The sequence below is a fragment of the Tasmannia lanceolata genome, unplaced genomic scaffold, assembly GCF_043159265.1.
Source record: "Tasmannia lanceolata isolate RefF3 unplaced genomic scaffold, GAP_Taslan_0.1 ptg000013l, whole genome shotgun sequence".
Classification (NCBI taxonomy): Eukaryota; Viridiplantae; Streptophyta; class Magnoliopsida; order Canellales; family Winteraceae; genus Tasmannia; species Tasmannia lanceolata.
Genome location: NW_027518690.1, coordinates 50,003,403 through 50,029,148, shown reverse-complemented (window position 1 = coordinate 50,029,148; position 25,746 = coordinate 50,003,403). Strand labels below are relative to the sequence as shown.

At 38.0% G+C, this 25,746-nt stretch overlaps 1 protein-coding gene across 2 annotated transcripts; it reads right to left on the bottom strand.

The window, feature by feature from the left end:
* Positions 1 to 546: 546 nt before the first annotated feature.
* LOC143890475 (histone-lysine N-methyltransferase ATX4-like) lies at positions 547 to 25,411 on the bottom strand. 2 transcript variants are annotated; one of them, XR_013255189.1, is made up of 24 exons: positions 23,086 to 25,411; positions 22,914 to 22,969; positions 22,646 to 22,820; positions 20,378 to 20,515; positions 20,211 to 20,276; positions 20,042 to 20,110; positions 19,791 to 19,882; positions 19,564 to 19,656; positions 18,113 to 18,248; positions 14,959 to 15,064; positions 14,707 to 14,806; positions 14,418 to 14,542; positions 13,989 to 14,134; positions 13,620 to 13,724; positions 10,505 to 10,569; positions 9,101 to 9,317; positions 8,279 to 8,365; positions 8,128 to 8,184; positions 7,944 to 8,033; positions 3,103 to 3,189; positions 1,889 to 1,963; positions 1,654 to 1,754; positions 763 to 904; positions 547 to 675 (listed from the first exon to the last, which is right to left on the bottom strand). XR_013255189.1 is itself a non-coding variant. In XM_077395173.1 (23 exons), the coding sequence occupies exons 1-23, from the start codon at positions 24,031 to 24,033 to the stop codon at positions 814 to 816; spliced, it is 3,225 nt and encodes a 1,074-aa protein (XP_077251288.1). In that variant the 5' UTR covers positions 24,034 to 25,410; the 3' UTR covers positions 547 to 813. The 2 variants fall into 2 exon arrangements, 1 of the variants encoding a protein (XP_077251288.1); XM_077395173.1 differs by having other exon boundaries at positions 547 to 904; positions 23,086 to 25,410.
* Between the last annotated feature and the right edge of the window lie 335 nt (positions 25,412 to 25,746).

Genomic DNA, 25,746 nt, shown 5'->3' with positions numbered 1-25,746 from the left:
CCACAAACATGTGGAGCGCATGTTTATCAAAACATTGGGGCAAAGAAATCATTTCCCAACAAAAGAGTAACAGGGAAAATGGCAATCTTATAATGTAATGTTCCCTTAGAAACAAAATGTAAAATACCTTGTACATCCTATTTTGTCTTTTTGTTAGTTTCCTCTTATTTCCTTCCACCCTGCTCTGAGGAGGTTTTTCTCTTCGACCCTGATTGTTACGGCTAACAGGGTAATGGATTTTCTTCGACCCTCGATACTGATTTTTTTTATAGACAACCCCTTTTCTTTATGGCCATATGGGAGAATAACACTACAAGAAGACACCTTTGTTTTAAGGTTGTCCTGAATAGCCAGCCAAGTATACCAATGGACATGGTTGTAATGTTATTAAATATGTCATTAATGTGATGTTTGCAAGTGTGGCACAATATAGAGGGCTGTTAGGGACTTCCCTGACACAGGTGTGTCTTTTCCACCCCGTAATTTCCACACTATACTCTCCAGCTCTCCTCATACATGGATGCATACATACCTGCAAACTTCCAATGGAGGCTTTGAAATGAAAATGCTTTGAATAAAATCAACAGCTGTGTGTGTGTATGGAGACACTAATGGCTCTGGTACTTCATTTGTACCAATATACAAAATTTACATAATTGCCACCAGCTTGGCTGCCTGCAATATCGACCTTTCTTATTTAGCTTGAAGATTCATCAAAAGAAATGGAAAAAAAAAAAATACAGAATAAATAGCAAATCTCACGGATGGGAGAAAGGCTCTCTGTTAGAGTGATAAATGGTGGATTAGCAAGAACTAATTCATGAATTTCCGGCAATTCGGAGCTTTACAGAGACAGGGAACTTTGCATTCATCACCTTCGTCAGGATCAAATAAGTAGTCATACCTGCAAAACACATAATGGGAGAAAATGTAAGCATGGGGCAAAATGGGCACTCGTGTGTAGGTGCTTTTGTGAAATATGAACAAGAATTTGGCATGTATAATACTTTCTAGCAAAAGTAAGAAACTTGGAAAACCCATAAGTTGTAATGTATCGAGAATTCCTAATATTTGGTCTCAGTGATTTCTTTATTTCTTGTTTTTTGAGTTTTGAGACAAGGCAACATGTCGACCTCTTGTATCTCTTGCTTAGTGTCAATAAAATTTAAGGTGCCGGCCTGGGTTCCTAGATAAATTCTGGGTTATTTAATAAAAAACCCCACAAACAAGCTACTTGGATTTCTGGACGGACCCGTCACTCATCTTGATTATCAATTTTACCAACACATTGATACATGTATCAGTGAATCGACGCGACTATGAGGTGGCAAAGTAACTGGAGAAATGCGGAGTCACAGAAACAAAGAACCGGAAATTTGTTGATCTTGAGAAACATGCCCATAAACCTAAGACACCCTAACTTAAGCCAGAAAAAATGGGTTGAATAGAAACAGATTCATTTATTAGTAAGACCACAACTACCGATGGTTACTTTGCATCAAACCCCAAACCACATGATATAAGAACCGATGAAATCCAGCTGAAATTGGTTCTGCCCTGGCCCTTGTGACAGAATCAGCGGTACACATCTAAAGCAAAGCAAATCCAAACCTGGACAGTTCCAGAAATCAGAGAGGGTTAAGGGGTAATTACGTTAACTCGTCGCCAGCTGAAACATTTGTCTTAGCAATAAGCACAATCCGGCTCTCTTCACCACCCACACTCATGATCCTCGCATAGCAGTTTGGCATACACTGTGACGTACCAAAAAATTTATTAGAAGCATAATCTAGAAAAAAAAAAAAGTTTGGAAATATTATAGAAAGAATAAACAAAAGTCTTGAAGATTTGGCGAAAGAATGGTCAAACTTGAATATTAATAACTTACAGAATGGTTGATTAAACGAGCAATGTTCCCTTTGTCCGTGGCATCAACCACTACTTCTTCACTGATCTTAAATAGCTGCAGATGAATGATTCAATAGTTTTCTGTGTTAGGAAAGAAATTTGATGCAAGGCCTATCTGGAAGTAAGAACTCCACCAAATTAAAAAAAATCAGGGATACTAAAGACCCACCAGTACCACTTCAACACCATAACAATTGCATGTGTTCAAAAAATTGAAAACCATAATTAGAGAGTCAAGAAGCTCTAGATCATTCTAACACAATTTTTGAAAAATGAGAATAGTTATCCCGTCCTTTGCAGTCAAACGAGGAGCTATTTTAGGGGGGAAAACAAGATACTTCAACAAAAGTCTTGCCCAAGCTGCACGAAGCAAACACAATAATCATGCACTACTGTTGGAAATGTATGTACTTGTGTACCATTAATACAATGCATAGTTAATTAAATAGACAAACGAATAAGCTTAGATTTGTATCCTCCGATTCCGAGGATCAAAAGAGAAAACCAAGTAGTGAATCACGAGGAATGATAGGAGACCTGTAAAAACTAAAAAGTAACTTATTCTTTCTGAAAACAAGCAATCCCGTCAACATGACATGTTAGATGCAGATGCCATTATCATCGGTGTCAACTTCGGGCCTGAACAATAACTCCTCCCATGAGATAGTTGAATCTAGAGAATCAACTAAACCTTGAAAGCTTGCTAAGATGGGAGAGGTCAAATTAAAAAAAATAAAATTGCGACCTTTTCAAGAAATTAAACTATTTATTTAATAAAAAGTCAAATTCCTGGAGAGGTGAAAAACTATTTAGATAAATAACTACTGAAAGAAATTAAAGAAATATAAAACTAAATATAATTTACTTGTATATTTCCACCAATTACAATGGCTATTTGTAAATCTAAGAATATTATATTTCAATGAATTTTAAATTATCTAATCTTTGATTCCAAATTTTATTATTTCCTTCACATATTTTTAATTGATCTGACTCTTAATGAATGCTTGAGCCAGAACTCAGTTCAATCTATCCCAAGTAAAGAGTTTTCATAGATAATAATCGAAGTTTCAGGTCTGGCAACAATACCTCAGTATACAAAAGGGAAGAGCATAAAATAATGGACACACACACACACACACACACACACACACACACACACAGAGAGAGAGAGAGAGAGAGAGAGAGGCTCACATAGCAGTCTTTGCCTTCCAGCCGGTATTTTGTCTCCCGCTGGTCTGCAACACTGCGCCTAACCTGTTCACCACGATACTCAATAACCTGCATGCATCCATAGGGGTTTTATCTTATAGATAGAACATGAAGGGGTTTACTTCCATTTCTGAAAAAGGAAGAAGAAAATGCTTCTGGAAAACTAGACTACTTTAATTTCAGATATCTAGTCCACCAATAAATAAAATCTAACTTGTATCACACAGATAAAGACAATAATTAAACATGATTGTAGGGAGTGAGGTACACACATAAGCCATTTATCACTACTACATATAAAAATCAGGTTTGGTCCCAGATCTAGGTGCACGAAGTAACTATTTCCCCAACTTTAAAAGTGATACAATGGTTGAGGCTCTAGGCAGGAAAAGGAAAAACAAAGAAACCTACTTTCGACACATGTACTCACACACAGAACATGCATGTACACACACTGAAAATGCCACTCTTTTAGATTTTTTATGCTACATTATAAATGGTAATTTTGAATCTCTTCTACGAGGAATATAATCCATAGTTATATGTTAGATAGGGCAGACTGGTCATTTTCTCACATTCTTTAACTTTTTAAGCCCAAAAGTCTTGAGAAGAAAAAAATTTGGATTCTTATCCAATTTTATGTAGTTTTTAAGTGTATAATCAAACCCAACCTAGGTTTTTAAAGAAAACTTACATTTGAATTATCTTAGCTGAATTGGCCACCATGAAGATTGAAGGAGTGAATCAACATTTGACACATGGAGTCATACTACTGAAATCAACAATTCTGTCATCTCGAATAATGGCATCATATATATATATATATAGAGGAATGTGTTCGTGCGCTTGAGCTCTAACATCAAATGGTGCGCTTGAGTGCACCAATTATATATATATATATATATATATATATATATATCAGGAAAGTTTTTCTAGTCGGCCGACTAGAGAAGCTTCTCTAGTCTGCCGACCAAAAAACACAGTGTGCCCACATTATTTGGATAATCCAAAACATTCATTTGATAGGCCTTGGCATAGCTCGGGTGTGCCCAAAAAATCAGCTAGATAGGATCATCCTAAACCTTTGATTTGTGCAGGTTAAAAATGGACAGATTTGTGGAGTTTATACGCGTCCATTTTAACCTCCATAAATCGAAGGCTTAGGATGATCCTATGGAGATGATTTTTTAGGCACGTCCTATCTATGTCAGAGCCCATCAAATGAATGCTTTGGATCATCAAAACAACGTGGGGTCACTGATTGTGCTATGAGCTCAAGGGCACAAAACTCATGTGGACCCACATTGTTAGGATAGGATGATCCAAAGCATTCATTTGAAACATAGACAGGGTGTGTACAAAAAAACAGCTCCATAGGATCATCCTAACCCATCCAAAAGTGGAGGGAAAAATGGGCAGACACTGTTTGTCCATGAATCTGCGCATTTTGCCCTCCACTTTTGGATGGGTTAGGATGATCCTATGTAGCTGATTTTTTGTACACACCCTATCTATGTAAGGGCCTTGCAAATGGCTGGTTTGGATCACCACAAAAAATGTGGAACCCATGTGTTTGGGCCCTCAAGCGCATATAAGCTTATATGCACTCAAGTGCACAATCATTTTCCTCATATATATATATATATATATATATATATATGAGTAAAGGGTTTCTGCGCTCGAGTGCAAAAACAAGGTTAGGCCCACATTGTTGGGGGGATCCAAAGCATTCATTTGGAAGGCCCTTTCATGGATAGGGTGTCCACCAAAAATCAGCTCCATTGGATCACCTTAGGGTGTCCATTTGTGGGGTGAAAAAATGGGCAGATTAGTGGACAAACAGTATCTGTCCATTTTCACCCCCACTAATGACACCGTATGATGATCCAATGAAGCTGATTTTGGGTACACACCCCATCCATGATGGAGCCTTTCAAATGAATGCTTAGGATCACCCCAACAATGTGGCCCCACCCTTGTTTCCTGCACTCGAACGCAGATAAGCTATCTGCGCTCGAGCGCAGGAGCCCTTCTCTCTCTCTCTCTCTCTGGGATTTGTTAGGGTCCATCGCAAAAGGCATGTTGTCTTCATTCACGAGGTGGCTGGTCTGAGATGCGACAGACTAGCCGTGAAATGCCTGTTGCGATGGATGCTAGCAATTCCCTATATATATATATATATATATATATATATATATATATATATATATATATATATATATATCAAGAAAAAGACACCTAGAGCACGGACTGAGGAAGTCCTGTAAGAGTTGAACAACAATGATAACAAAGGTACAACCAATCCCCTTGAACCTAAGGAGGCCCATTATAAATGACCAATGCCAGGCGCAGAACACCCTCTTTCGCAAGCTCACGCACTCATTCGCCGACTGTGAAACATGGTGAAAAACGACCTATGTCCCAAAAGAAGAGCCGCAACCTCATCAAATCGAAGGGTTAGGATGATCCTATGGAACTGATTTTTGGAGCACACCCTCTCTATGTCAGGGCCTATCAAATGAATGCTTCAGATCATCCAAAATGTGGGCCCCTCTGTTTTGTGGCTGGTCGGTATCTGCTCGATCCTCCACAATCACTTTTCTGTGGATTGATGCTCATGCAGTCCCTCACCAGCTTCCAAAGATCAAGACAACGACTTGAATCTGAAAGCTCGAACCATCATTCATGTTCCAAAAGTTCTACAAATGGGTGAACTTTCCAACAGTGAAAAAAAGCAGTACTCTAATGCTTGCTGGCCTCAGCCAAAAAATTAAGCATATGGCACTTGATCGACCGTCCAAAGATTTTAACACAAAACACTGACATTCTGACTTGGTCAAGAAAATAATCAGTAGGATGCTGAAAGGTAAGCAGGGACCATCTGGAACACAAGGACTCATCCGCGACACAAAGGGCATATCATTTTCTCATATTCCTGACCGCTGGGATATGCAAATCCAATGACGCAGAAGCAAAGGCTTTACAACACGGTCTTAAGTGGTATGTTACTCATCACTTTGTTCCCTTGATAGTAGAGGGTGACTGATGCGGATGAAAATCATAAAGATTGTTCCAGTCATTGGCGTTGAACAAGTTTTATATTTTAACTATTATTTTCGTCATTTTATTTCCAGCATTTTTTTAGGGCATCAAATCTTGTTCTTTTGGGCTGATATTGGTATTTTTAGAAAGGTTTTTCGATTACCTATCTAAAGAGCCCAAGATTACGCGATTTGGACTTGATTTGGCTAAGTTATAGGCAGTTTTAGAATAGGGTAAGGGTCTATTACGGGATTTACTAGTTTAGGTAAGTTTTAGTCAAGGTTTTATTTATGTTATTTTAGATTGACGGCTATGATTAGTTGCTTGGGTATTAAGTTAGTTTTTAGGGTTTCTTTTCTTCTAAATATATGTTATGTAAGCATTGTAATGGACTTTTGACTATTGAATAAGGAATTAAAGTTTTTGCAAAAGAAGCTATTGAAGCTTGGAACTTCTTCTCTTCTCTCTTCTTGGTGGCTTGGAGCCATTCTTTTCAATCCCCTCTCATCTTCTCACTTCTATTCTCCTCTCAAATCAGCCCTAAACAAGTAAGTCATTAGTTCTTCAAATTTTGTGTGTTCTTGAACCCTAAAATACAAAAACCCAAAATCCAAATATCTCCTACATCATTTAAGATCTCATCTTGAAACTTTGAAGGACTTATTTTGGGATTAAACCTTAGCCATAGCCATCAAAATTCATAGTTTTACAACCCCTTTCGAGGCCAATCAAATCTTCACACCTTTCAAGCCCCAAAACTTGCTTTTGGAGATTGAAAGCGTAATCGGCCAACGTAGCAGCTCCCTAAACCTGAAAATCTGATTTCTTTCATCATTTAAACCTATTATCTTTCAACCCACACAGTTTACCCAGAATTTTCAGATCTGTCCAAATTACAAAAATACCCTTTTGGCCTAAATTGGACCGATTTGACCCAGTTTTGTTGCTGCAGAATTTTATTACTGTTTTTTTTCATTGGATTATTGCTGATTTCTCATCAAAATAAGGTTTAATTCATAGGTTTTTGTACTGTTTTAATTATTCTACTTGGTCGCACGTTTAAAACCCCGTTTTAGCCTAATTTTGCCCTTAACTAGTTACCCGAAGGACCCTTTAACTATCGACTAATTTGTTTAAGGTTTATTTCATGCTAATTGTGTTCTTTCTCATTATTTAATGCAAATTTAAGCCTCAATATTGCTGCTGTCCACCAATTAATTCTGCCTTAAATCAACCCTAGTTAACCAGTAGGTGTCTTTAGCCTCTTAAGAGTTAGCCCTAAACTTTCCTAGAACCCATTATCCCATTAGGAGTGTAGTATTGTCCTGCATCAGTGACTCTACCAGCGTCATCTCTTGGGCGCAAGGAAAAGCCGCTGGCCCTTGGAAACTTTCTAGCATTATCTCAGAAATCCTGGAATGATGTTAAGTCATTAGCCCAATGTTCTCGCATACCTTTAGGTCCACTAACGGAAAGGCCGACGAGCTAGTGAAGGTGGGAGTGGGGAGCAGCCAGGTGTGGCGGCAAGTTAGGCCGTGGCACTGAGGGGTTTCTGTATCCTCTCAGACTCTATATATGAATCTCATCTATGATTGGGGGGACACCTCATCCCTCTACCCATTTGTATGTTTTTTGAGTTAATAAGGTCATCTTTTATAATAAAAAAATGGATGCTCAATGTCGATACACGAGTAGAAAATTATTTAATATGATGCTCATCAAGAATAGTAAACAAAGCATAAGAAAGCTTTCAGAGACTACAATACAGTTTTGAGGAGTACCATCTCTCCTTCTTGAATTTTCCTACGAGCAAAGAGGCCCCATCCATGTATTCCAGATCTACCAAAGCAAACCCGTCTTTGTTCGGTTAACTGGATGCATGAATGAACATGTATAATGATCAGAAAAGAATCAAAGACCAATCAGTAAGGTGGTAATAAAACATTGAAGAGGTAGATGATTTGCCTGCAAATACTTAAGCCGTTCCCTGAATGTCAAAAAGGATCTGGGATCCTTTTCTTCCTGTTGAAATAACAAGCATGCACCTTTTAGAGTCCAGTTAAAAGAATACAAGATAATGATGGAACCCGTGTAATATAATAAAACAGAAAATTACCCTGAACAAATTCAAGCTTTCAATCACATTTAAAGAATGATGGCATGGCCCATTTATTCTGAGGGCAGCTGCCTCTTCTCCCAATCTCTAGCAAGCAGAAAAATGAAAATAAGAAGACAGAGAGGTCTGAATGATGATTTTAGTCAGAAAAATATAAAAATAATATGCTTACAAAAATAAAAAAAATCCAGAAGTCAGCCTTTATGGAGAACTAGTACTGACCACTACAAGAATAAATCCCGGAAAAAGCGGAACATATTGATTTTATTTTTTTTTAAATTGATGAGAACAATGAAAATTTACCAACCAACTGTTTCCAACTTTTTTCAATTGCGAAATCGTTAATGGATGATAACAATGAAAATATAACAACCAACAGTTCCCAACTTTTTTCCATTGCTAAATTGTTAATGGAAAACCACAAGTGCTTGGATAATCCTGCACTACACACAACTATTCAGTGCTATATTAAAATTCGGATCATAAGTTCATAACATGATGATACAATGTATGGATGAATATCTTCAATACCTTAATGCACACCTTTTACTAAAGTTGCTTTATTGATAGAACAGAAGGTGAATGACTTTAAAACGACACGGCTAGAACAATTTAAAGCATTTCGAAAACGCTGTATTTTTAAAAAAAATTGGACTGGATCAGTAAATAATTAACAATTTGCTTGTGAACGATTTGCTTATTCATTGGACAGCATGATGCAACCAATGAATAAGCCTAAGAGATACATAAATGATACAACAGTATTACTTCCACAAACAGAAACTTTACTTTTATGACGTGTAATTTCTGTATATAGTATACCTTTTTTCCGAACTTTTTAAAGATCCGGCACCTTGCAGCAGACGATGACTCAGGCTCAAACTGTGGAGTTTGCAAGGGTGAATCTGGTGGAGCCTCCAATCTATTGGTTGAAATTAGCCTTGAACCAGACCGCTTTTCCTTTGTTTTGAGCAAGCTTTTCGTAGAGAAAACACCTGAAGGGGTCTGTACGACTAAAACAGTATCTGGGTTCGGAGCTCTGCACAAAAGATGAACTCATGAAAACAGAAAGCAGGAATCATTATATGAATAAGAAAATTTCAGGTCCTCTACCCACTCCCACTAGAGAGACAACGTGAGCAATTGTGAACAAGGAATAATGCCCATATCATGACAGGGGGATCCACCATTCCCACTGTTAAAGTATAAAAGATAAATAACGGCCCAAAGTGGGACCACATGTGCCACATGGCCCACATGTTTGCCAAGTGGGCCACACGTGCGAGGGTGTGTTAAAGTATAAAAGATAAATAACGCCTTTCTCCAACAGCTTAAGCTATTGGAGAAGTTGGTAAGTTCACACCCAAGAACCCAAAAGGCAGAATACAACTCACAGGAAACATAACTCACTCCCTTGGCTGATATTGGCCCTCTTCTTATTTATTATATACTCCATGGATTGCTTGTGGATAGAATGCTAAGAATTGTACCAATTAATGAAAAAGAGTAAAATAAAGAGAGTTCCAATAACAAAACAAGAGAGTGCATACATATGGGAAATGATATTTCTACCCACTTTTCCAGTATTACCACCCCTTTTTTGTATGTTCTTTTTTCCTGAAAATGACTTTATTTTAAGGAACATGCACACCACACATACACACACAGTAATGATCCTACGCAGCCCATTGCATCATATTACCATGCTTCCTAGTTTCTATTGTATATATATGGGGCCAACCATGATTTGTCTAAACCATTTTTAAGATAGATTTCAGCTTAGATGGTTCAATGCCCAAAAATTGATATGATAGAGCGATCCTAACTGTCTGATGAAGATACAAAAGAAGTATAGAATATAGAGATGAAATGATCCATATTCACTAGCCAAAAAGCCAAAGAAATTGTTAAAATGGATGATTTTTGGGCTATGGACAATCAAAATTTCATGACGAAGCCACCTCGTGCACATTCATTCAAGTCAAGGTAGGCCCCATGTGCATGATGGAGCTAGGAAGCATTGTAATATGATGCATCTAAGAAGCATAGGATCATATATATATATATATATATATATATATATATATATATATATATATATATATATATATATATATACATAAAGACACAGAGAGACGCACGTGCGCTCGCGCACACACAGAAAAATTGACTTATGAGAGAGAGAGAGAGAGAGAGAGAGAGAGAGAGAGAGAGAGAGAGAATTACTTGTGATGAGAGCAATATGAAACCATTTTCGTAATCTGTCTCCCATTTTTCTCCAAGCAGTGCAACTGCAATTTGACACGTACAATATAAGTAAATCCGTGTAAAAGCAAATAATTTTGACTTAAGAAATATGGGATTTCAATGTTTCGAGATGATTCAAGAGTTAGACGAAAAGATGTATATTTTAAAGTGAAAGAAGAAACCAAGCAATTAGGTGAAGCTTACAAATCTGCTACAGAATTATCTCAATATTCTGATATAAAGATCAGAAACTAAGAAAATAAAGAATTTACCATGAAAATAATTCAAACATGAATAAAAAAGTTGAAGAATCTTATAACTTGTGGATAATAATGTTTTCATCTAGTGACGAAATTTGCATGAAAACTCCCTTCAAGCTGAACAACTAGTGATTTGAATACTATAAGTCTAAAGATATTTATTCTGCTTAGGGTTCTTGAATGGTGCAATGGAATCCAGATTGTTGCATTTTTTTATTTTTATTTTTGAAATGGCAACATGATATATATTGAAAAAAGAACCGAGATGGTCCTTGAGGATTACAAAGAAAGAAAGAAAGGAAGCATACAAAATCAAGGCGGGAGGAAGTCAAACCATTCCAAACCCAACCTAGACACACCCGCCCTAGCTAGGGAATCTGCCTCACCATTAGCAGACCTCCTTACATGCTTAAAAACAATAGAAAAACTACGAATTAGATCTGAAATCTCCTCAAAAAAGGAAAGAAATCTCCAAGGAGGATCCACAACTCCCGAAAGCCAACTGATAACATTTGAAGAGTCTCCTTCCACAACAACCTTGTCATAAAATTCACTATCCAGATGCTTGATACCATGGAAAGCCGCCTTCACCTCCACCTCATTTGAATCGCTTAGTCCGATGGACCTACAATATGCCCATAAAACCTCTCCCAAAGAATCTCTACACAAGCCTCCAATTCCAGCCGCTCCTGGATTGCCTAAACAAGAACCATCAAAATTCAATTTCACTAAATCTGCAGGAGGGGCTTCCCAATGTTGAATAATTTGAACTTTGCACTCCCCTTCATTGCAAATTATTTGCCAACCTTCCCAAAGATCAAACGCCGATACAAACGAAAAGAGGGGAAGACTTCTAGCCCAAAGAATTGAAACAGCTATAACCCTTACATAAAGCCAATAAGGAGATTTAGCCCCCCTTCAAACACCCTAGAATTCCTTTCTTTCCAAATGACCCACCAAGTGGCCAAGAGACAAATCTTCCATAGAACCTTTCTCCTTTCTTTTTCCACAGACACAACTCACAACTCTTAATCAATTCTGGAATAGATCTAGGGAACACCCAGCAAAATCCAAAGCACAATAGAATAAGACCCCAAACCTCTCTTGAAACCTTATAATGAATAAACAAATGATTAATGGACTCTCCATCCGATCTGCACAAAGGACAATGATCCACCAACCACATTCCTCTCTTTCTTAGGAATTCAATAGTCTGGATACGCCCACTACAAACAGCCCAACCAAAGAAACTCACCCTAGGAGGACAATGAAATTTCCATATCTTGGTTGAAATAGGAGCCGCTTCACTAGGCACTAAGTTAAAGTAGAAAGATTTGACCGAAAATGAACCTGATGTACTCCAAACCCACACTCTTCTATCAACTCCACACCTTTTGATATAACACCCTTCAATCAATCCAAACAACTGAGTAATTGAATCCAATTCTCTGTCAAAGAAACCTCTTCTGAAACTTGGTTTCCAAACTACCTTAAGATTCACCCTTTCGAAACAATTGGCTACAAACGCCTCTTTATGAGAAGAAACCACAAACAAGGCAGGGAAAAGCTCCTTAAGAGGCACAACCGAACATCAAGCATCTAACCAAAATCGAATCCGATCGCCCACACATACTTTGAACCGAATGCCTTTGCTAAACTCATGGACCACCCTCAAAATATCGCGCCACAGTCAAACCTTTCGGCTTGTATTCATCAGCAGAGCACCACCTACCAACCATAAAACCATACTTACTCCCAATCACCTTTACCCACAAGGAAGATTGCTCCACCCCAAACCTCCAAAGCTACTTACCCAAAAGGGCATGGTTGAAATCCTTAACTGGAGCTCCTAATACCCAAACCTCCATTCTTTAACGGCAAACAAACGGACTCCCATTTCACCAAAGGAATCCCTACCTTATTGCTCGCACCTCCCCATAGGAATCTACATTGAATTTGCTCTATTCTTAAGACCACATTCAGATTGTTGCATTTTCTATTCAAAAAGTGGCATAAAGGCACATGTCCTATGTGACATGTAGAAGAATAGAGGTTTTTGGGATAGGGCCCACCACTTATATTGTCGATAGTTAAAGGGAGTTCTTTTTTCCTTTTTATTTTTGTCTTGGGGCATCTTTGTAATTTTGTATTTTCCCTGTTTACTTAAGTTGCTAAAGCGAAATAAATTAAATAGCTTTTCCTCAAATTAGAATATTGAGGAACCTTTCTTGAAATGATACAATGAGCATACCCTGAGAATTTTTTTATCTTTTACATTTTGATAAGATGTCGCTTTATTAGATCAAGAAAAGAGAGGGATACAAGGATGATGTTGGCAAGTAGACATTGGTTACTGGGCACTTACTGCATTGTAATGCCCCTGTGTGATTTACATATGGAAAAATATATTTAATTACTCGCAGAGATGATTTTACATGAGAAAGTCTCAACCAAATCATATAAGAAAAAGGAAACATCACTGCACTGGATTAGAACATTGAGGAACCCTTTTCAAGATTATTCAATGAGCTTACCGAGGAAAATACATCCAGTGATTCACATGGATGATTTTTTTTACTAAACCTCCATAACTCTACTCTTTCCATCTTCACTTACTTCTGTACTTGAACGCTCGATATCAAAAGAAAAAACATAATCACATGCATAAGTTTTAGGAATGAAATGGTCGGCGGACCCACAAGCATTAAGATAGTATCCAGCTGCCTTGAATTCAATATCACTAGACCCATAACATTGGTATTGTATTATCTTATAATTAAATAGTGAAAGAATACACACTATCAACATTAATGATTGTTCTTTCAGTAACTTACCTCCATACGGTATCCCGCCCGCGATGCACACATTGCATGATAATAAGTGGAACACTTGCAACATTTTGTGCAGGAACCATGCATCTGGTTACAAATCACGCAAACCTAAATGTCCATGGAAAACAAATCACCACTTCAATTGTAAGCATAGATGATTCCTATTTGCATAATTCCAAATCAAACAATACAAGGACCCCACAATGCCAGCATGAATTTGTCTACAATAGAACATATAGAGTCCCAGCTGACATTAGAAATAACAAATATTGCATCTACATTCTTGTGAAGCTAATGCTAGGAGTGTTATCCTAAAGAGGCATTTGTAGACTAAGAAGATGTTCTGTTAAGCTATACTAACGCAATTACAACCTTTACAAAAGAATTTGATGGAATTTTCAAGATGCCGACTGCAGGCTCCATCTTTTCATCATTTGAGAACGAAACTTCAGGTTGAAACCAAGCACATGTGACATGAACCCACAATGTATCGACATCTGTTGGCTTCAGAGCACCCCCTAAAGAATAAAATACAAGATCTATATCAATATAAAGTGACATAAGTGAAGTCTTTCAAACTTGATCATGAAACCAGTCACAAATGCAAAGGCAAGTGGAAATCTTGATCTGACTGTCAAACTTAAGAAAGCAAACAAATTGAGATTTTTTCAGCACAAAACTTAAGAAACAGTTTTCTCCTGAATCTAACATTGCAATAGAAATCATTTTCTGAAAAAATAAGTCTCTCAAACAAGACACAAGGAAATAGTGTTGAGCATCCCATAAATCTCGAAAACATGCCTTTGACAGGGCAAAGGCAACACTCCCGCTTGACATCAGGTGTTTCACATGCCCTGCAAACCCAAGAAGTAAAATCCGGTATGCTTCTCGCCCCATAGCATTCCTGGTGGACCGCTATTTGACATCTAGAACAAATATCAATAAATCAAGATATATCTAATATTGTTCCTGATATAAAAAAAAACTTAGAGAATCCAGATAACCTCCTAGTGATTGATTAAATTTGCTTCTGCCTCCAAAAACAGACCGGCCAAGAAGGCAAAGGGTCCAATAGATAATTTAGAAGTACCTGTTGCAAATGATAATTTTATTGTAATCCCAATCTTCAACCCATCTGCATATCGCACACCGTTCTGTTGTCCATTTTACATACACTGGATCGTACTTCTCTGTCATGATTAAATCGCAAGCATTTTCAATTTATAAAACGGTGGGAGTATGCAATCATTCAAAAAAAAAATGGTGGGAGTATGCATGTATACTACAAGGTGCCAACAGAAACCGTCCACCAAATAAATAAGAAGATTTACAATACGTTTACCTTGCAAGAAAGCAAGCAACTTTTGCTTCCGTAGCTTCAGAGAAGGACGCTTAACTGGATTTGCAGAAAGAAGGCCGAGCTCATGGTATCTTGAGATTTGCAGCATCTGCAAAGTTAAAAGTTTACAAAAAAAAAAAAAAAAAAAAAAGTGAACAAAAACGAGCAAATGTATAGGAACAAAAATCTTATAAGGTAACAGACTGAAAAAAAAAGTCTATACTTAACAGAAAGACATGCCATAATTGTCATTTGCTAAGTTGAGAATTATCTTGATGATTGAAAAATAGTAATAGAAAATTATCTCTTATCATCATAAAACCTTACACATCAGGTTCCAAATCAGGTAGCCAAAATTGCCAGATTACTAAACTTTTAATTTTCAGTTAAAATCAAGATCAGTATTTTCACGATATTTTTTTTTTTTTTTTAATTTGACATATTTATTGATACCAACAGTATTTTCACGATATTTAAGTAACCCAATGACCATTTTGGATCTACTCACTCAGTTCAAAAAATCTGGACAAGCCACAAAGTGGAAACACTTTCTCCAAACCGGGAAAAGACCGCCTAGTATATGAAAATTTTTGGCCAGCTTACTCAACTCAACAAAGCCTTTGTCCCAAATTAGTTGGGGTCGGCTTAAAAACTAAGCCAGCTTAAAAACTTAAATAAAAATAAAATCAATGGCGAAAACAGTAAAAGTACATGCACATTATATGTGTGTGTGTACTAGCATTATTGGCCCATGCCATGCAAGGATGTAAAATAATCGGCCCCTGCTATTGGAGATTGGGAGGCAGTAGACAAATTTACGCAGTCAGTGGTGACAGTCTGGCAGGATATTATAAGAATTCCGCACAAGTTTAAGGAGGGAATTCAATTTAGAGTATACAAGGGGGGTCGGATAAGATTTTGGATAGATAAATGGTATGACCAGTTTCCCCTGAAGGACCTCTTTCCATATTTGTTTGTGGTGGCAGTGAACAAGGAGGATCTGGTAACAGATTGTTTTGAATGGAGAGGGGACAAAGTGTTGTAGTTGCCACATTTTCGAAGAGCATTCTTTGAGAGAGAGTTCCCTCGGTGGCCAGGTTCCTGGAGTTGTTAGAAGGATGTTACATAAAGCGGTCAGGTGAAGATCAAAGGGTTTGGATCAGGAATTCTGCAAGGGATTTCACTACCAAATCGTTTTATTATTGTGGACCATGCAGGCTCCTTCCAAGGTATGTGCGTTCGGTTGAGCAGCAATGCTCAATAAAATTCAGACGGTGGATCTATTGCAAAGGCGTAATATAATAATCATTAACCATTGTGCCCTATGTGTGGAGGCTGGGGAATCAGTGGACCACATGTTTATTCATTGCAAATTGGCAAGGGAGGTGTGCAGCAAGCTATCCGGGAGGTTTGGTAAAGCTTGGGTATTCCCAGATAAGCTCGTTCATCCTATTAGAGGGATGGCCTCGGATGGCCTCTGGTACGTTGGAGGAAAAAAAAAAGGAAAGATCCTATGGAATGTATCATTGGAGATTTTATATGGTGTAAGGCCTTACAACAATACGGTAGGGGTACCGCCCTTGATATTTGATCCAACAGCAACTTCACTTTTTGAGGATTTTGAAGAGCTGCTGGTGGATCAAATGTCAAGGGTGGTACTTCCACCGTACAAAGGCCTTATTGTTGTAAGGCCTTACACCATATAATTTCTCGTATCATTGCTAGCACTGTTATGGGTGCTTTGGAAAGAATGGAATGCTCGAGTATTCAAAGGCTATGTCAAGAGCTCCTCTTCTCTACTCCTGAAAGCGATAGCATGAACCATATCTTGGGTGAAAATCATCCCTTGTTTCAGATTTGTATCTGCCCTTGAGCTTTGGAACGGTTGGAGAGAGATTTGCTTCAGTTCTGAGCATAGGGATCCTCCTTCCCAAGAATGGAAACCCCCTCCCCCTGGTCAATTAAGCTCAATTTCGATGGGTCTAAAATGGGAAACGCAGGCCCAGTTGAGATAGGAGGTGTTCTTAGGGATGAGGCGGGTGCAGTTAGGTAAGCCTTTTCTGGTCCCATTGGGGTCTTAGATTCTAGTGAGGCAGAGGTTCGAGCGGTACACCAGGGAATCAAGCTATTGGATAGAGTCATTGGATCAAGTCGTGGTAGAAGGGGACTCAATGAATGTGATTCGATGGCTAAGGAGATATCAATTGTATCCATGGCGATTTGACCCTTTCTTTGATGAGATACAGGATCGAGAGGGGGACTCAAACATTATCTTTCAGCATGTCAGGAGGTCGGCGAATGGTGTTGCTGATGGGCTCGCCAGAGATGGAGCTTTTAAGGAGGGACTAGAACTATATGATTTTCTCCTGCCTTGACCATTTCAGTCCTTTGGCTTTCCGTTATGGCGTCATTGTTGTTTTCTTTGTATTGACCCTTGCAATTATCTCTCTGTAGTATGACCATCTCAGTCTCGGGTTGTTCCCGTTTTTTAATAAATTTTTGCCACAATTCAAAAACTAATAATCGGCCACCCTATGCATGGGCTAGGGTGGAGATCGTGGGACCCACCACATCAAAACATGAGGTAAAATGGTAGGCCCTAAAATGTTTTTTGACAGGGTTACAAATAGGCTTACTATTGTTTTGCCAGCATGAAGCACAATTGGTGTAAAACATGATTCTTTTAAGTGAAATAAAAGTAAAAAAAAGTCAGTAATATATACCCTTTTCTATGAAAAATAAAGTTTTAAAAACATGATTGTAGAAGATTCAGGTTTCTTTCATATCTGTTTCTAAATTTGTTGGTATCAGCCTGATCATATTAATCAAGCAATTGCCAGCTACAAATAAAATGCAGGTATCTACCTGCCGAGTCCGTAACAGTGCATGCACATATTTTAAGCTATAAGCAAGTAACATCAAACACAACAGGAAGTTCAAAAGTGAGGTAACGGGAGCACCGACATGTGTAAGACAAATCTAAAGTTCAAATAGGACTCGAAGGTAGCGCAGAAAGAAGAAGCAAATATTTTCATGCAAAAGAAAGCTTAATCTAAATAAGAAGCTATGGAACTACTGTGATACTCCATGAGGCAACAATTTAATGGGGAAAATCAACATTATTAAAAAATGACAAAGATCCACTTCAAGTACAAACCCATTGTTCCAGTGATAGCATTGAACTTTTCACTTTAACACTAGTCTTCCAATTTTTCTTTTTGGAACCTGTGTGCCGCTCCCAATCACGAAGTGTCTGCTTCTCTGGCCCACATAATTTGCACTGACACACAACTCTGGTACAGAAACAAAAAATAATAATATGATGAAAAACCTTCAACTGAAAATATCAAAGGAGTTGAATCTAATTTGGAGATCGTGTCAACGTAAAGCCTCAAAAGTCAAGAACCAAATCAATGCAATTGCCCTCAAATCAAGTAGACACGACACCAGCAGTTCAATACGACTCATGCATGGAAAAAGATAAATGCAAAAGAGATTCAAGAAAGACAAGGAAAGACGTTCAAGAAAAGACTAAGTCACTCCATATTCACCATTATCCTGCCCAAATCAGTCAGTAAACCAATGCACAGTAATTTCTTAATTGGGCTATACCTAGGGTTTTTTTTTTTTTTTGAATGGTTGGGCTCTAGCTAGGTCAAACAGACTCAAGGTAAGTAGTCGGCCTCCACTTACATAGGAGTATATCATGCAGGAACAGCCATCATTGCCGTGGGAAAGGACTAGCAGCCATCTTTCTTTCATTTTCATAGGGGTGTTATGACTTAAAGTGATGGGGACATCAACTTATATCATACCTTAATAACTTAATTCAGTCCTTCGCATAAGTAAAGTTGAGAGCAATCATTTTAATTCACTTTATGTTATTCACTTTAAGAGTTTTTTGTAGGGATAATTCATTATCTGAAATTTACAAGGTGTTATCTCCACCGTCCACTCCAACACAAACGATCAAACTGTCAAATATATGCAATCAACTGAATCACTTGGTAAACTTCTTCAGAAGTCAAGCTAAATCAAGAATTCTAATAGTTTGATTGATTCAACCTCTTCAAAGGTCGACTCAAACCGATAGGCATTCAATCGATGCTTACTGATTTGGTCGATTAACCTCTCTGGGTGTCGATTCAAATCAATTGATCTATTCAAATCAATTGATCTACTATACTTCTTTAGAAGTTAAGTTAAATCAGATTATGAAGATTCCGCCATCTGACGACCTTCGTTGCTGACTTTATAACATATCGTCATCATCCTCCATCTCAAGTGTGAAAACATGTGATCAACCTTGATCGTATGATACAGGCCCATTATAAATCAGAAGATCCATGATCGATGCGGATATATTATGATTAGTCATGTTAAGGCCTAAAAAATTCACATTCTGCAAATACTAAAAAGCATAGGTTGTATATTCATGATGCCAAATGAACCATACAGTTTACGTGTTAGAAATAGAATCAGTTATTGATAAGACCAAACGAATATGAGAAGCTTCAGGTGCAAAAAAGAGATAGAAGAAAATATTGACCAATTATATCAACTCTTTCTCCATAAAGCTACAAATCTAGAAAATGTTCAAATGCTTACAAATGGACATTTGGATAGTATGTCCCTTCCACGCCAGAACACACAACAGTTATCTTGTTAGGTGGTACGTATAGCCCATTGCTGTTATTAGATCTGTTTTAAAAGAAATGGCATCAGTAGTTGGAAAAAAATAACAGAACAACCAACATGCGGTAAAGAATCACATGTGCATATGTTGACTGAAGAGCAAAACGAAACAAAGAGCATATAAGAATTAACAGACATACTTAATTTGTGGTTTCCGTTTCTCAGTATCTGATAATTCAAAATTAAACTTTGCCTTGCAACTGGGACAGAAATAATCAGTGCCCTCGAGATCCTTTGACATATGAAAAATAGTCAGTAAAACATCTTCACACTCTTCATACAAATAAACATCTAGAGGCCCGTGTGTTTATAAACATAAAGGGCCATTAAAAAAAAGCCATAAGGGTTATGATGATCATGTGATGATGTCATAATTACATGAAGGTCAAACCTTGAAAACGTTGCTACAGATGTTGTCACACTCTGCATGTATCCAAACTTTGCACCCATCACAACGTACCTGCATCAGCGAAGAAGCCCAAACAACAGCCTCATAAATAATAAAGCATATTTTGGTGAAAGAATAAATCAAAATTCCCATTCATAGTGAAGATTCTCACCCAACTCCCACCATCAGAATGATGCCAAATCTCCTTGCATATGCCACAATATTGTTTAGATGATAACTACAACCATGGTGCAGTATGTGATCATGAATAGACAAGCTCAAGTATGAAATTCATCAAATAACAAACAGTGCCCCAGGAGAAGGCATTCTCATACGAACCTGAGTGCAATGTTCACACAGGAATTGGCCATTAGGAATAGAACCCTTCGTTTTCTTTGTCCTTGTGAGTCGAAATTCCAGAGCACAGCGGTCACAGCGTCGACTCTCAGAGTGTTGCATCAATTTTTTCCCTTGACCCTGCAGAGGAAAACTAAAAATGAATTTATTTATAAAGTTGAACAAGCACGACTTTCATGTATCGTGCCGTAGAACACTTAACTCAAATAGAGAGCAGTAAAAAGATAACTGCTAGGCCATTCCCAATCATCTATTATCCACATGATCATATAGCCACTATTAAAGGATAAAAAAAAATAGCATAGAAAACATAGAAAAATCTGGCTGAAAAGTTGAGAATCTATGCATGGTACAGGCCAAGTAGCTATGATCTAATGAATGAAGTCATTAGAATGAAGTCAAGAAATTCTGTACAAAAAAATCCAAAATCATGATAAAACAATATAAAGCTCCAGCAATGAGATAATTTAAAGACAATTTCAAACGCCAAAAATAATAAGACAAATAAAATGAGTGTCAACATAGCCTCATGTAGAAAATGACAACCTCTAGTACAAGCATTTTTTGCAATTTCAATATTAGAATGACTAGAACATGTCGAAACTTTATTTTCATGGGAAAGTAAATCAAAATAATCTGTATACAGAAAAAAAAATGTTTAGTCGTCAATTTAGCACAATTCCAAATTTTTTCGTGGTTATTAAGATACACCAATCTTGCCCTCAAGAATGATAATGATTCTCAACATATGGTCTTCGAGAAGTGATCTGACTACATTCTTTAAAGTACCATCACTCCACTTATATTCTAAGCAAGCATATCAACAAAGATTCAAAAAATCTCTCTCCACCTTAGTTTTTAATTTCATTCTGTTCTGCACGGAGACTCCGAATGTTTCGTTCTGGAATGGATAATGAATAAAGACTCAGACAGAACTTCTTGGGAGAAATTCCGGTGTGTTCCAGTCATACTGCCCGACACAGACTATTCTGCCCGAAATCAGACAAATATTCCAGATTTTTTCCATTTTTGTTTTTTTCAGCAATTTTACTGCAATGTGAAGTTAGAACATATTTTCGGACTGCATACACAAATCAGTCCCTTGTTTCTTCCTACTTTGATATCAATCCATATTCTTTGTTTTCTTTTATATATAGGAGATTATATATGCATCAATTCTCGAGCTGAGGACTCCTTGAGCATGGATTGGAATAATTAAAAACGGTGACCTGTGTTTTCAAAGGCGTGTGAGGCGCAATCCTCAAGGCATGGCGCAAGGAGGATATAAAATAATAGTACATCAAAGAAAAATTCAAGCAGGTAAAAATCGTAAAGCTCGAAATCTTCCTTTTCAACCCCTACTCTAGCAAGCCTATCGGGGAACCCGTCAGCAGAACGGCACACATAAGCTTCTTCTTTTTTGCATATTTTTTTTAATTACTTAAACCTCTTCTACACTTTATGTTTGGCCGGAGGGAGAGAGGGGGGTGTATATTCTAAAATAATCTATTCGCTGATTTTATAACGTTCTGACTTGTCCATAGTATAGAAGTTTCATACAAATGCCGTAGCTATGTGATTTTCATCATCAAAAAATACCCATATGCATCAAGGCACTGGCCCCGATCCCCTGTCTCTGGAGATCAAGTGGAATTTTTACATGTGACGATTTAAGTATGGCATGACAACATGTGAGATGGCCGGACACCTTTCAAGTGTAGTGCATGGCGAAAATTGGGAACAGTGTACGCAATTTAGCTAACCACAATGTATGATAACTAACAGGCAGACCTGATAAGCATGGCAAGAAGATGTAAGCCACAAGTAATTTGAAAGCTATTTATTTCTGTTTTAAAAGACATAATTGGGAATAAGAATTTCCATGCCCCACAAGACCAATGTGTACTGATTTAAACCCAGTGAATACCATATTATATCAGGTATAAATGCAAATGTTAACAGATGCTGAGAACACAATTTTCCCAATCTGCCACTCAGACACTTGAATACAGCTACCAAGATCCATAGCCATACTTGGGCACCCGGTAGAGGAAAGCCAAATCATGCTATAAAACCTACTTGGGCAACTAGTTTATGGTTTATTTATTTCCATGTCACAGTAACAAAGGCTTGATGAATTCTGATTCTACATCCGGATGATCTAAAAATAGGAAATGGCGCTTTTAACCTGCCACCAACAAAAAATAAAACAGAAGAAAAAGGAAGTGACTGGGTTTTGAGATTGCATGCCTGGTTCTGAGAGTGACATTCCTGATCATGGTTTGAATCAGAGGCCTGTCCCCCAATTCTAAGAATCTCCTCCAGCTGCGGCCCGGCAAAACCATGCTCTGCCAGGAATGCCTCCTCTATAGCCGTTTGAAAATCACAAGGCTTGCTACTGTACAACTGGGTCTGGCCTTGAAACCTGAATAAACAAGCATTTTACTAAAACAAACCAAATTAAAAAGCCCTTTTATTTTTTGAGTCACAGACAATAGAAAAGCATAAGAGTGCACACCGGTCTAAATAGTCCATAAATGGAAAAATCATCCCTTGTTTCACCCACCCATAGTCCTGTCATTACCAGTTATAAATACAAAGAAAATTAAGAAGAGATTCAATATAGCCATAAAACCCAGAAAACTGCCATTTGAAGGAGAAACATAGAGAGAGAGAGAAAGAGAGTCTACCCTTCCTTTTCCATTTGCAGAGTGCCCAAAGAACATGACACAAATAGCTCCTGCAATGAAGGAATTCAGAACTGTTTCTGGAGCTTGCAACCTCGGATCAATTACAATTCCCGGCCACGCAGGGAACTTTTTCCCTGATTTTGCCCAAACGATATCGCCCAAAACAAACTCCTCCACCCTATAGAAATCCTCTCTCTTTTCATTCCCTTCCTTAGCCAATCTTTCTTCACCATTCCAATAAAAATTCTTCCTAAATCCATCAACTCCTATCCTGGGAGGAGACTTCTCCTCGACTTTGACCCGTGCCTTATGAACAGACATCACAGAACTTTGGAACATAGAATTTCTCTTATTCTCAAAGTTCCTCAACTCAGTATAACCCTCTTCCTCTTCTTCTTCATACAATGTCCAAAATTTTCGCGTCTTACCGTTGAATTTCTCCTTCTTGACTAATACTTTGTTATTCCTAACATCAAATTTCGGTTTTTTACAGCTGAATTTTGCTATTCTACATTCTTTTAGGGCATCTTTATAATCGAAACTAGAGTCTAGGGTTTTCGGTTTAGGTTTCTCTTTCTTCCACGGCTCAAGAACAGAATCACTAAATCGAGAAGGAAGCACCTGAACACGACCTCGTGACGTTTTCACGAGCGGTGGTCGGAAAACCTCGCCGGAATCCTTCTCCCTCCGATCATCTCGACTCTTCGAACAGAAAGAGATTCCGTTGCACCACGACCTGCTGAAATCCTCGCGATCAACGCCAAATCTCCGCCGGAATCCCTCCGACCACAGAATTCTGCCGGAGGCAACCAGATCTAAGGGGTTCTCACTCTCCGTTTTTCGCTTCTTTGTATTCCTCGGACTCTCATCTTCTTCATACACAGATCTTTCGGCTTGGCACCGCTTCAAACTCAGCATTATCGATCTCTGATTCCTTTTGATAATCATCTTATAAAGAATAGAAGAAGAACAAGAAAAAAGAAGAAAAGAAAACCTAATTTCTCTCCCTCAAGAAAACCCTAAATTCACCTCGAAACCCTACATTCCAGTCGGAGATGAAAAGAAGGATGTGCAAACAAGAAAATTTGCAGACAATGCGATAAAAGAGGAAATGATTTGTGGCAGAATTCCTTCCAGAAGAGAAAACTCGCCGGAAATTTTGCGTCGGTGAAAGTAATTGGACTTACAACGGTGGATTCCCGGCGGTCGGGAGATTGGGGAAATTCGTTTAACGAGAGTCCAAATGCCCCCACATTAGAACTTTACAAGTACACATATTTCTGGATATAAACGATTAAAATATATTATATATTATATACATCAGAGGCCTTTCATTTTTATCTGTTACTTGATTTAGTTTGTTTTTCGCTTAAAAATCCAAAATCTAAAGACGAAAAGCCAAAGTAAGAGAGTGAGGTTATTAATAAATAAACCAGTGATGAATTGGAGAAGCTTTGCCCGTGTTTCTTCTCTAGTTGCTACTTCTGTGAATTCCTTCTGATTCAAAATAATACCAAAATTGAATAATAACACTCACTATAGAGAGAGAGAGAGAGAGAGGTAATGGCATGGAAGTGGAGAATAGTCTAGCTTTTTTTTTTAATGTACACGGAGGAAGCTAAAATGCGCATGATGTACATGTCTCGGTGGATTCGCATGAGAAGCGAGACAAGTAAGGAAATTCAGGAAATTTTGAATGTTGTTGGAAATAGATCTGCAAAAAAATTTCAAGTCTACACGAGACGGGGCTTAAGAAGAAGGTTCAGTTGATTTTTATGGTGTGGCCGGGCAGTTCTGGCTAAGTTGCATGTTGTGTTGTTGACATTTTCAAGAGTGGGGGCGTCTTGCCATTACACGACCCGGCTTCTATAGTTTCTTCTTTTATTTTACTTACAACCGAGAGATATGGAATGTGTAGGGGTGGAAGAAGTACTCTGTGTCTCGACCCCAATTTCATTTGCACAGTAGTTTGGTGGTTAAATGAATTTTATTTTGATAAATTTCATGTAGGATTGGAATTTTGAACAGTAATGTCGACTAAACTTTCAGTCCAGACTTATATAGTTGCCGTTCTGATCGAGGCAGAAGTAGCATAATAATGACTTTCCTGTTCATGAAAATAAAAGGCAGTGATAAATGGGCCCCACTAATATCTTAAGTCGACCCCATCTCTCTGTCTCTCTCCCTAAGCACTGCCCTGTACGGGGTCGATTTATCAGTGTTCGAAAAAATAAAAAATCTGTGTGTAGAAAGTATAAAATTAAGTGTAAAACCCTTTTCCTTATGATGCCGTTCAGCTGAACCATTTGCCAATTGCCACGGACACGAGACAGAAAAGGGGTGATTTTCCGTGCCACATCATTTTTTCTGCCATTCATTTGTGTTCCTATGGTTAAGGGGAAAATGACGTGGAATCCCTATAAGCCCATACGGATTTCTCTGTTAGCCCCCTTTTTCCATCGTTTCATTTCAGCGGAAAATAGAAAATTTTTGGATCCCATAAGGTGTACATAGGTAGAAGCAAGGCCGGCCTAAGATAAAAGAAGTGAAAGGTTTACCTTATCTTGACGGAACCCTAAAGAGGCTTCATTGTTGCCGATTCGATCAACCCTCTTTGTACCTGCCGTTCATTTTTGCCGATCTGATCAACGGATCTGATCA